Source organism: Dermacentor silvarum, chromosome 8, assembly GCF_013339745.2.
Source record: "Dermacentor silvarum isolate Dsil-2018 chromosome 8, BIME_Dsil_1.4, whole genome shotgun sequence".
NCBI classification, from domain to species: Eukaryota; Metazoa; Arthropoda; class Arachnida; order Ixodida; family Ixodidae; genus Dermacentor; species Dermacentor silvarum.
Genome location: NC_051161.1, coordinates 120392087 through 120404193, shown reverse-complemented (window position 1 = coordinate 120404193; position 12107 = coordinate 120392087). Strand labels below are relative to the sequence as shown.

The following is a 12107-nucleotide window of genomic DNA, read 5'->3' as shown; positions in this document are numbered from 1 at the left end:
GCGTGCGCTTACTGACCGCGCCGTCCCAGGGCAACCCCACCTGGCCGAGATAGAGACCAACCGGGATGCACCCATTACGTATAATGAAATCACCAAACACTTCTACCTTGGACGCCGCATCTTTCCGCCCCCACACCCCAAACTTAACAGACCGCAGGCGCTAACCCTATTCTTATTACAAACAGACACGTACCCAAACCCCGCCAAACTCCACGTTCTCTATCCTGACGCGTACCCCAGCGACATGTGTCCCTCGTGCGGATACACGGCGACACTCGCACACATGCTCGGGGAGTGAAGAAACGCTCATCCCGACTCTACCTCGGAGAAGTGGGAGAAGTCCCTCAGAAGCTCGCTTCTCGCCGACCAGCAATGGGCCGTCCAGCAGGCCCACGAAGCGGCCGCCAGGTATTCCCTGTCGGTCCCTACGTGGGAGACGCCCACTAAGCCCTAAGCGCGTCCTGCAGGACCCAAGTAATGTTTGTCCAGTCCAGTCGCCGAAGCGAACACACACACACAAAACAATAAACGGAATCAGTGAAATCTGTGAACGAATGGAAATTTAATAATTTATAGTCAAAGTATTGAACATATGCCATAATGTAACCGAAAGTACATAAACATCTCTAACACCATCAATCTAATAAAACATTTCATCAACAACAACCAATGTGTGATTGCCGCTACACACACCACCAGTTCACACACATATGTTACAACTGCGTTCACCGTTTCGTGCCAGAAAATCAACAATATTCCGCCAGAACCCTTCTAATCAAACAACAATGCTTCGTATCACGTCCCGGTCAAATGAAGTAGTGCCTGGCAGAATTTGTTCATTAATTGTCGTTTCTACGCCGTATTATGCCCGAAATTCTGTTTTGATTTAGTAATCTTGCATGCTAAGGATAATATTCACGCAACTGCTTCGGCTCGTAGGTGCGCAAACGCAGGGTTCTGCTTTGCAGTATATAAACCTTACAAAATTTTAAGAGGTTCAATCGCTATTAATGCATGGAACTACAGTAATGCACGATATTGAGCAACTAAAATAGTGGCTGGCACGCGAAAGTCCGGAGTGCGCTTCACTGTCATAGGACAAGGTAAGTTCACTGCTGAAAAATCCCCTTTTTTATATGGCCACCTGTCTTCGGAAACAGATGAAGTGAGTACAACACGTCCACTCTAGCTACAGTACAATACCTAAGTAAAACCGTAATTGTTTTGCAATACAGCGTCATAAAGTATTTACTAGCGTCAACAAAATACAGGACATGAATGTTTATGGCCACAAGCGTCACTACCATGGTTACTAGAGCCATCCTATAGTGTGGAGGACCTACAGGACCAAATTAGATGCTCATATATATAAAATAAATACACTGTTATATCAGACGTACGACTAGGCGCGGTTACTTTTACGATTTGTTGCGAGGGTAAGCCATTGACATCTGTTGAGGCATGCGTTGTTGTGACATGTTGAGGCAAAAGGATGAGACCAACTTCAGTCGCTAACTTGGCGATCGGACCAGACATCTTAATATTGTGTGCAAATAGGGGTATATGACTCAAGAAATGGTGCTCACAAGAGGACACGGTCGTTCATTCAAAAGTGCGTCATTGGAAGTCGCACGTAGTCTCGTGTTCGTACATGTAGTCTCGTGTTCGTGTTGATACCTCCTCTTTTGAACTCAGTTCAGCTAAACCGAATGGGACATTGATTCGCAGGAATACACAGTCGACGCTCGGGCACTCACAAAAAAAAGACCGTTCTTAAATAAACGAACAAGAGATCACAAGGAGTATTCGAATGGCGAATCCTAACGTATCTTAGTAGTCATTGTGCACGATTATTCAGTGTGAAAGCGTTCCGCATTGACATTGGAAAACATTACACTCTCATAAGAAAGTACCCCGTACCTACGTGCACTTCTGAGGCCGAATTCATAAAGCATTTCGTTCGTAAGTGTTCTGTGCCATTGATGGTCGCCTTCGTTAGTGACATAAGCCGCATCAGGTTTGACTGAAATTCACTGTTACGAACAATTCTTACGTAAACCATTTTCGTGAATACGGGTCCTAAACTGAAGCGCGCTTTTTTTAGCCCCTAAATTTCTGCCAGTATTGTATCAATATGTTTTCAAATGGTCAGGTAAAGAACATTATTGGAAATGCCGGTGTCATTGAAGCACTATAAGGTATAAACATCATTTCAATGCACTCTTGCGAACATATGCGTTAATATAAAAGTCCGAAAAGAGAGACGCGAAAAGTAGTCCTTCTAGTGCACCGGTCAGGGCAAGTATCCTGGATATGCCGCAGTCCAGAAGCACGGGTATTAGTGCGTGCAGGGAGAGAACCACGAACTGAAAAATCTGGAACAGGGTGACATACTTCTTCCACCAGAGGTTCGGTCGCAGCGCTGGTCCAAGCGCGGCGAGAGCGTAGTAACCGTACATCACAACGTGCACAGCAGAGTTGAGGAGCGGGAACGAGAACACGTGGCCCGTCATGCCCAGCGTCAGCACCAGCCACACTGACCACAGCGCGAGGGAATGGTGCAGGAGATGCAGGAAGCTCAGGTGGGTCGTCTTCTTGCGCAGCACGAAAAATAGCGTGTCCACCATCTCGCCGGCCTTCATGAGCATGTAGTACCAGGCGCGAGTCAAGAAGAACATGTTGTCCTCCGTCGGCCGAGAGTCCGTGGCCCAGCAGAAGATGCTTTGCCCGGGCTTTCGCATGGAGGCGTACGAGAGACTGAAGTAGATGAAGTAGGCGCTGAGTCCTACCATGACGACATTGTAAGAGACAACCAAGTTGCGCACTTCAAAAGGCTTACGATCCCTCATGATCCAGGGCCCAAGACGCGTGGCAAAAAGCAGATAGAAGCAGATGAACGCCATCACGGGTAGCGGACTGCCCATAAAGAACCACGCCCGTGTACGCGGATCAGCCAGTAGGACATAGTGCTCGTGCAGGGTACGGAACGGCGATGAGGACGCATTCATGTCTCTCGCTTGTTAGTTCCGCGCGGATGGCAGTTCGCCTTTTATAGGCCCTTGGTTCGTGTCCGCTGCATTCCAATAACCAGGCGGGCAGGAAAGGGAAGCAAATTGAATGTCCACTCAACCGAGGTAGATTATAATGAACCCCTACGACGGTCCGCAAGAACTTCCTTTAGCAGCAATTCGGCCCACACTTGACCGCACGCTACGATCAGAGTGCTTGATGTCCGTCAGCACCGTGCGTCAGTCACTTTGTTTGATCGGTGCTCCCGTATGACACGGACAAAGTCTTTAGACACGCGTACTGACTCCGAAATTGTTTCACTGCTTCCATGCTGCTGCAACCTTACGCGGAGTGCGCAAGCATTGGCCTTGGACGTGCATAGGACCCTAGCGATGCTTGGTTTTCGAGAAGGCATATATGTAGCGTCGACCATGTTGGCGTAGCGTCACGCGCGAGAAAGCGCGTGGGTGCCACGTAACATTGGTGCTTTTCTTCGACCCTGGGGCTTTATTTCTTAAGCAAGTTATTTGGTAGGCCAACAAAATTTGACAAAATTATTTTATTCGATGTACAGTAATAGCTGCAATTTCCTTCCAGATGATGTGTTCAAGGCGCCGTATGCCTCGCCTTTCTTTACACTGTATAAACAGATGTTGAAATATGTGTCGCAAAAGAATCATATTTATTGGAATTTCATAAATTGAGTTCGTAACCCGAACGTGCAAAGCACCTTCTTTTCTTTTGTTTTCCGTGTGATGTTATTGCGTGTTTTGTATGTTGGTGATCAGATGACCTCTCTCAAGGATGAGAATGACTATAAGTAAAATGTTTCGAAAATATAAAATGGATGGCACCATCTTATTTATGGTCGCCAGCTAGACTGGAAGAGAACAGCGGTAGTTATTTGGATGAGTAAGTAAAGGTCTAACATCCACCGGTATTACGCCCGGAGGCATCCCATGTTATTCTAATGCGTTTGAGGATAGGCGGAAAGTTATCATATGAGGGGGGGGGGGCTGGGGCCCGACCAGCGTTCCGAAACCTACCCATGTATTTATATATATATATATATATATATATATATATATATAATTGCTTTCGCCATACAGCGAGAAATAGCAAATTGTTAGCAAAGGGTAGATATATATATATATTCAGATGATGACTGAGGGTAGAGGAAAAGCAGTCCAGGGGTGCTATGCAGGATGCGCCGAGTTTCTCGTTCGCACGAGTTTCACCCGAGTTTGCTCGATGGCAGTCAGTGAACGGAGATAGCAAGGAACGTGCAAGAACAGCAGGCAAAAATAAATGTCGAGATAAAGCCGCGTATGACAACATGAGCGCACCCTGCGCGACACAGTGATTCCGTGCTTCAAGCACAGAAGACTGCGCAACAAAACGTGCCAGCGCCGCGTATTGTTATCAACGTATTATCACCATTTAGCAATACCGTGACTGTACCGCTGTCTATCTGCACACTTGCCGTGAGCCACTTGCTACGCCTTTCTAGGGCGCGTAAAGGGCGTGCCTCCTCTTTCGAGCATTATCTTTCTATCCTCCGTCGAATGCGAACAGGGCACATGCGGTGCATTGTTGAGCCTACACTTTCCCTCAATCGATTACGTTAAAATACAACGAATAAAATAAGAAACACTTTATTTCTTGAAGTTCGTGTTTTTCGTTTGGAATGCTATAAATGTTTGATGACAAACAGAGATCGAGAGAATTATTAAATTTCGCACTTTTTTGCCGCGAGTGGCGACAGTGAGGCGAAAGATTACAAGCGGATAAATTCTGGAGGGTCGCGCGCACGAGGGAGTTCATACGATGAGCAGTCGCCAGGGGCGCTGCAGTGCTATCCTTGATAGCAGGCATTCCTTGATAGCATGTATTGCTATCCTTGATTGCTATCCTTGATAGTGCTAGCATTCATAGCATGTATTGCGGACTAAGATGTACCGAGTCAAGTACCAAGGTATAGACACGTTGTGCTGTGCGTGTGGAGAAGAAGAGGAAACGGCTGAACACCTCATACTTTTCTGTAAAGGGCTTAACCCTACAGTGCAAGGCAACGGGGCTGATTTTTTCAAAGCATTGGGGTTTAGGGACAGTGAAGGCAAAATAGACTTTAAGCGGGTAGAAGTAACCAAACAGAGGTTGTCTGATTGGTGGATAAAATCAAGGCAGGGTTGAAATTTCACCCACCACAAAGTACAAATTATGTTAGTAGTCATGGCTAGGTGGCGTATGCCACCTCCCGATTTAAAGGGTTCAGCCCCATCCATCCATCCATCCATCCATCCATCCATTATAGGGTGCCTTGATGCCCGCGCGCGTCGAGGCACTCTAATCCTTGATAAAATCAGTCATGACAATGATCTTTCCATTCTCTGACTATTAGGGGAATGGCAACGCAGCGCTACGGCATGGTTGTTCACCGCAGGTGCTTCACTGAGGCGGCTATTAAGGTCGCCGCTTTACCAACTGAAACGACGGGAGCAACGGTTGTCACTGCAAAATGGCTGTGCGGCATTCTAGGGTCCGTAGTGACGCAGCACAGTGAAAATGCGCCCGTTTATCTGCGTGCGGGAAGCCTCCGCGATGCATTGCAAAGAAGAGCGCGCTGCCCAGTGACACAATTCATCGCTTGTCATCGCTTGCCCAGTGAAGGTGCCTCCATTCGCATGTATACGAAGAGTTTGAGTGTGTTGTTCTCTCCAATGTGCTTGCCGATTGCCTCTGCTGCTGAGCTAACAGCGATCGCATATGGATATAGTAACGACAGCGCAGCAATCGCATTTTGACGGGTGATGGCTCCTGTGTGCAGTTAGGAAATCAAACTTCGAACGCAGGAAGGGGTTGCAACTATTTATTGTGCCGTGCTTGTGATGAAGAAATGCCATCGCACTGTGCTTAAAAGAGCGAGCGTTTCTCGGCGCTGACCGTGTTTGCGATACTGCGGATCCGATACATCACCGATGACAGGTTAGCCATCTCAAACAACAGCTGCGATACCTTGACGTTGGAAAACACTACGCACTGCTCAGCATCGTCATCCACCACGGCTCATCAACGCCTTGCAAGCAGCTACAGTGTCGTTCCGATAATTATTTGCTGTGCGCTACGTCGCTACAATGCAGACAATGAACCATGTTGTGGGGCCATCACAGCCTAAGAAGATAGATGCATAAGCCAGCGAAAGTCGCCGCTTTGTTTTTGATAGTGGTTCTCAGTACATCACCGATGACAGTGTGATGTGCGTATTTTCTGTCGGCGGTCAAGATTGTTGATGCCTCTCATTCTGCACCACGTCGCTGTTGCCGGAAAATAAGTTGGGCGTGGCCCAACCGTGGCGGGCGCGCGCACAAGAGTTACATGCCTCGCGCGGGGCGTGACATATGGTTTTGATTGACACGCGAACTCGGGCCAAACTCGTACATCGCGAAACCCCCCTCGAGTTGAACTCGGGAACATGATGGTGGCATCAGCAGCCTGTGTAATCGCACCCAGTGGCAGCAAGCGTCAATATGACCGTCTGGAACCGTTCACCTACATGTCCGACGTAGAGTTTTAGCGTAATTTTGGCCTTTCCAAAACGTGATTGCGCTGGCTGTGTGACGAGTTAGGCGAAGGCCGTCGTCTGCGGAGATAGGGTGGTGGGAAAATGATGCTTTCCCAGCGCAGACTGGTGTGACTAGGCTGCGGAGGAATAGTTCGTGCGATCGCTTCAGCTCTCTCCTGTTTCAAGCAAGCTCGTCCACCGCGCCCCAGCCCCAGGCCAGGTCCGGCGTCGTCATCGGAGTACTGGAGCACCTGCGAGCACCTGGGGTTCAACCCGGACCAACCAACCTGCGCAGGCGAAGTAGTCACATTATATTGGAAGATTTAGAATGGACGCCGGGCTGCCTTCCGGTGCAACAGGTGCCGAAATCAGTTTTCCCAGGTACACGGTACCCCTGCACTACACGGGCAGAGAGGCGAAGGAAGTTACTGCGCCAACACGGACCGCCTCGGCCGTCCGAACGACCACCTCTCCACGCAGCAAATGATTTGGCTCACATACTGCGTGAGCAAAAGCGTAGACATATGGATGTTAAAAGAGACCGTAGACTTGTTTCCTCTATCGGAGCACGCCATCGCCGACTGGAGGAGCTACCCCGTAAGGTCGCGAGAGACGAGCTGCTGGCGCGAGCTCCACTCGTTGGCCCCGGGAAGACAGCGCAAATTGATGAGTGCCTTCTTCGCGGTGGGCAAAAGTGCAATCGAGGCCGCCTAATGACGGGCGACAGACAACGTTCCGCCGAGTCGCCAAAATTACGGTGGTGTTAAAGATAGTGGCCCATGGGTCTTCGGCATGGTCCTGCGCGACCTGAGGGGTGCTGCTACTTTTCAAGGTCGACCGACGAAAGGCAGCGACGCTAGGCGCCATTATTGAAGCCAATGTTCAACCGGGGACCATTATTCATAGTGACGAATTGGCCGCATACTACTGTATCCCAAATTTAGTGGATGCTAACGGGGCTATGCCTCAATCTGCATTGAGAGACAGATAACCACAGCGTGCACTTTGTGGAAACCAACACGGGCGTTCACACGCAAAAAAAAATAGAAAGTTATTGTGAAAAAGTGAAGCGCCACCTCGTCAGCAGTGGGTACAGAGTAACTGCACTGATGCTGGAGTCCCACCTGGGATGAATGTGGTGGCACTCAACGGCCACGTGCGCTGCAAAGACCTTTTCTTGCGTTTGTTAGAAGCCACGGATCGCTCGGGCTACCCAGTATAAAGACTCTTTCCTGCGGTTGTTAGAAGCCATCGTTCGGCGCTAGCCAGTATGAAGGTGCGTCACAATGTAAAAGAAAATAAAGCGTAGTTTTTTTATCCTTGCATGAGTGTTTTCCGACATTCCTGAGTGCTTACACGGTAAGCGCGCGGCAGACCACTTCTGCGCTAGCCGACGCTCCCTTCGTCTCGCAGCCTTACTTTAGTGCGAGCAACGAGCGATCTGTTGAAATCCCAGTGTAAAAATCAGGCGCACACCAATCTGTGCTCGGAAATGGGAGCGCAAGCACGTAGCGAGCCGCACCAATTGAATCCAGCGGAAAGAGAAAGAGCCACGAGCGATCTGTTCACAGCCCAGTGCGAAAACTAAGCCCACACCAATCTCTGCTCGGAAATGCTAGCGCAAGCACGTAGCGAGCCGCGCCAATCCAATCCAGAGGAAGAAAGAGGAGGGCTAGCGTGCCCTCGGGGTATAACGCGAAACGATTAAACTACTAATTAGTCTAATACACATTCAGTGTACAACTTGTAAACTTTAAAACACCTATACCCTACGGTAATGTGACTAATATCATTGTACTAAATGCATTTATTTGATAACTTGCTTGTGCCTTTGAATGCACTCGGTGGAACGACAAACAAGTGAAAGAATGCACGACCATGCACCAACCGTATGATCACGGGAGCCCCAGTTTGTCGACCGCCCATATGGCAACGCCCAAGGGATGATGTCCACCCAGAGTGAATCTAGATAAGCCAATGAAACTGGAGGTGTGCCGATGGACAAACTTTGTCTTGTTACCATTAGTGCTTTAATCTTGGGGCGTCGCCAGAGCTCGTGAAGATCCCGAGTTTCGCCAAACTCGGGGCATCCTGCATAGCACCCCAGCACCGGTTTTTGTTCTGCGCTCCACACCACAAGATCCGCAGTCCTCTTCTTTCTTTCACCTCAACCAAGGCGTTACATTCCCCGTTTCGCAGATGATGCCCACCTGGGGAGTTAGGGCTGAGTGATAGAGTGATATCGCTTGATGCGCACAACATGCGCAAGTTGAGTAGCACTAGAGCGGCGTCCTGGAGACCTAACACGGGCGACCACATATGTTATATCACTAATGCGGTCAATGACTGTGAAGAGACCGGTATACTGAGCCAGGAACTTTTGGCATAACCCACGTCTGAGCTGAGGGGTCCACAGCCGCACCAAGCCGCCTTTTTCAAATGAAATTGAGTCGCGGCGGCGGTCATACCGCTCCAAGGAGCGAACTTGTGATGCTAGTGTACGCAGACGATCAATTTGTCGGGCTTCTTCAGCACGGCACAAAGTTTCGGCAACTGAGTCCTCTGTATGGATTGTAAAGGGGAAAATGGTATCGAGACAGCTGCGCGGTGCCCGAGCGTAGAGCAGGTAGAAAGGTGTGAAGTCCGTAGCTTCGTGCTTCGCTGTATTGTATGCATAGGTAATAAACGGTAAGATGTCATCCGAGTTCCTGTGATTGGATGATACATACATAGCCAGAATGTTGGTCAGGGTGCGGTTGGTACGTTCGACAAGGTCATTCGTCTGGGGATGATATGGTGTTGAGTGGCGGAACTGCAAAGTGCACAGTCTAAGCAATTCTTCCACGACGTCAGCGACGAATTGGCGACCGCGGTCGCTGATGATTACGCGAGGTGGACCGTGACGAAGAAATACGTAGCGTAACAAGAAGGCAGCGACGCAAGTAGCTGTAGAGGAAGATATCGCAGCGGTTTCCGCGTATCTTGTTAGGTGATCAACACAGACGAGGACCCAGCGGTTGTCTTTCGAAGATCGTGGAAACGGTCCTAGCAGGTCGATACCAACTTGCTCGACAGGTGTAGTATAGGCGGCACTACAGGATGAAGAAGGTCTTGCGAAGCACTTGTAGGTGGCTTGTGAAGCTGGCACATGTCACAGCTCGACACGTATTGTTTAGTGGAATGTCTCATCTTAGGCCAGTAAAACCAAAACCGCTCCTGTATTCGATGTAAGGTGCGAATGAATCCAAGATGACCTGACGTCGGATCGTCGTGCCTGACACGGAGAATGTGACTTGCAGGCTTTGGGGAACAAACAGTAAATACCACGCGCTACTTGCTGAATAATTTGTCTTGTATAACAGTCCATCGCGAAGGCAAAAGTGACCACTGGCCTTGGGACTGCAGGCATCGGCGAACAGGGGGTCCAAACATAAGTCATTGCGCTGTTCCCGGTCAAAGACGGTAGCGTCAGGAAACGTGTGAGAGACAGCAGCAAAGCAGGTGTCGAGGTTGTCCGCGTTATCCTCCATTGTCGACAGAGGAAGGCGAAAAAGGCAGTCTGCGTCAGCATGACGCCTTCCACTTTTGTACGACACAATGAAGTCAAATTCTTGGAGCCGCAAAGCCCAGCGTGCTAGACGACCGGAGGGGTCACGGAGGGCAACAAGCCAACGCAAGGAATGATGGTCGGTTACAATTGTGAATGGACGGCCGTAGAGGTAGCAACGAAACTTCTGAACAGCAGATACAGCGGCTAAGCATTCTTGCTCTGTCACATTGTAGTTTCGTTCAGCCTTGCTGAGAGAACGGCTCGCCTAGGCAACCACATACTCTTCATTATTATGGCGCTGAACAAGCACTCGTCCGATGCCGATTCCGCTGGCGTCACTGTGCACTTCAGTAGGAGCAGACGGATCGAAGTGACGAAGAATGGGTTCTGAAGTCAGCAGAAACTTGAGTTGAGAGAATGCCGCGTCGCATTCAGGTGTCCACTCGTATGGGCTGTCTTTTCGCAAGAGACTTGTCAAAGGATAAACTATGGCCGCGAATCTGGGCATGAACCGTCCAAAGTAGCAGCATGAACCCAGGAAGCTGCTGAGTTCTTTTAGTGACTGAGGTGGCTTAAAGGCACTGACTGCTTCTATTTTCCGGGGGTCTGGCCTGACACCATCTTTGTCAACCAGGTGACCAAGGATGAATGCTTGTCGTTCGCCAAACCGGCACTTCTTAGAATTCAAAACCATGCCGGCCTTTTCGACGCAGTCTAAAACGAGGTTTAAACGGGCGTTATGCTCTGCGAAAGTACGTCCGAAAATGACAACGTCATCTAGATAGCACAAACATACCTCCCATTTTAGACCGCGCAGAATTGAGTCCATAAATCTTTCGAAAGTAGCGGGCGCATTGCAAAGCCCAAACGGCATAACATTTAAATTGATAGAGTCCATCAGGCGTCACGAATGCAGTCTTTTCCTTGTCAGCAGGGTGCGTAGCGATCTGCCAATACCCTGATCGTAGATCTAGTGAAGAAAAGTAGGAAGCCGAATGCAAGACAGTCGATGACATCGTCTATCCGAGGTAGTGGATATACATCTTTTTTGGTGAGGGTGCTTAATCGTCTATAATTAACGCAAAACCTCCAAGAGCCGTCTTTCTTCTTAACCAAAATGACAGGTACTGCCCAAGGGCTGTACGACTCTTCAATAACGCCCTTCTGCAGCATATATTGAACTTGTTCGGCCATAACTTTCCGCTCCGATGAGGACACTCGATAAGGTTTTTGCCGAACCGGATCAGCAGAACTTGTATCGATCCTGCATGTGCTGAGCTCGAGAACAGGGTAAAGATGGTCGCTTCTCTTCTTCGAAGAAGTCAAACACAGAAGCATGTCTTTCCAATAGCTCGACCAATCTTTGTCGCTCGTGTGACCATAGGTTCTTACTAACCATGCTCAGAATCTGTGACTCGTAGGAGCAACTGCATTCGCAAACGGCCAAGCGTTTATGACCTTCTTCGTCGTTAACGGCAGCAATAGAATTTCCGATGGCATAATCAAAGACGGCAAGCTTCATTCCTCGAGGAAGTATAAGAGGCACTGGCGAACAGTTAAGTGCCCACAAAAACGAGGCTCGGTTGCTAATCGATGCAATGCAGCGAGGCACTAAGATGTCTTTCTGAGCACACTGACCAGTGAGAGGTTCAACAATCACTTCAAAGGGAGATACGGCAGAGACGGAAGCGAGCACGGCAACCGACCGCATGGACCATGGTGGCACTGTCAGTTCATCAGAAACAACCAGTGTGTCTTCCGCGGGCGGCAGCTCGTCACCGAGGGCAGGAACAACTTCATTGCTGACTGAAAGTTCACCGGTGCCGCACTCGACGAAAGCACCACACGCTTGGAGAAAGTCAATCCCGAGAATAACTTTGTGCGTACACTGCTGCAGAACCAGCAACTCAGTTGGGAACACCTTTCCGGCTAACAAGATGTTAACGACGCAAACTCCCAGAGGATGAAGTATTTTCCCGCCGACAA

The 12107-nt window shown here is 49.3% G+C and overlaps 1 protein-coding gene across 1 annotated transcript; it reads right to left on the bottom strand.

Annotated features, from left to right (window-relative positions):
* Positions 1 to 550: 550 nt before the first annotated feature.
* Positions 551 to 3008, bottom strand: LOC119462813 (elongation of very long chain fatty acids protein 7). The gene has a single exon (XM_049672715.1). The coding sequence runs from the start codon at positions 3006 to 3008 to the stop codon at positions 2208 to 2210; it is 801 nt and encodes a 266-aa protein (XP_049528672.1). The 3' UTR covers positions 551 to 2207.
* Between the last annotated feature and the right edge of the window lie 9099 nt (positions 3009 to 12107).

What these genes read in the sequence shown, in the direction of transcription:
- LOC119462813 (XM_049672715.1), bottom strand. Translation starts at nt 3,008, where the DNA reads ATGAATGCGTCCTCATCGCCGTTCCGTACCCTGCACGAGCACTATGTC.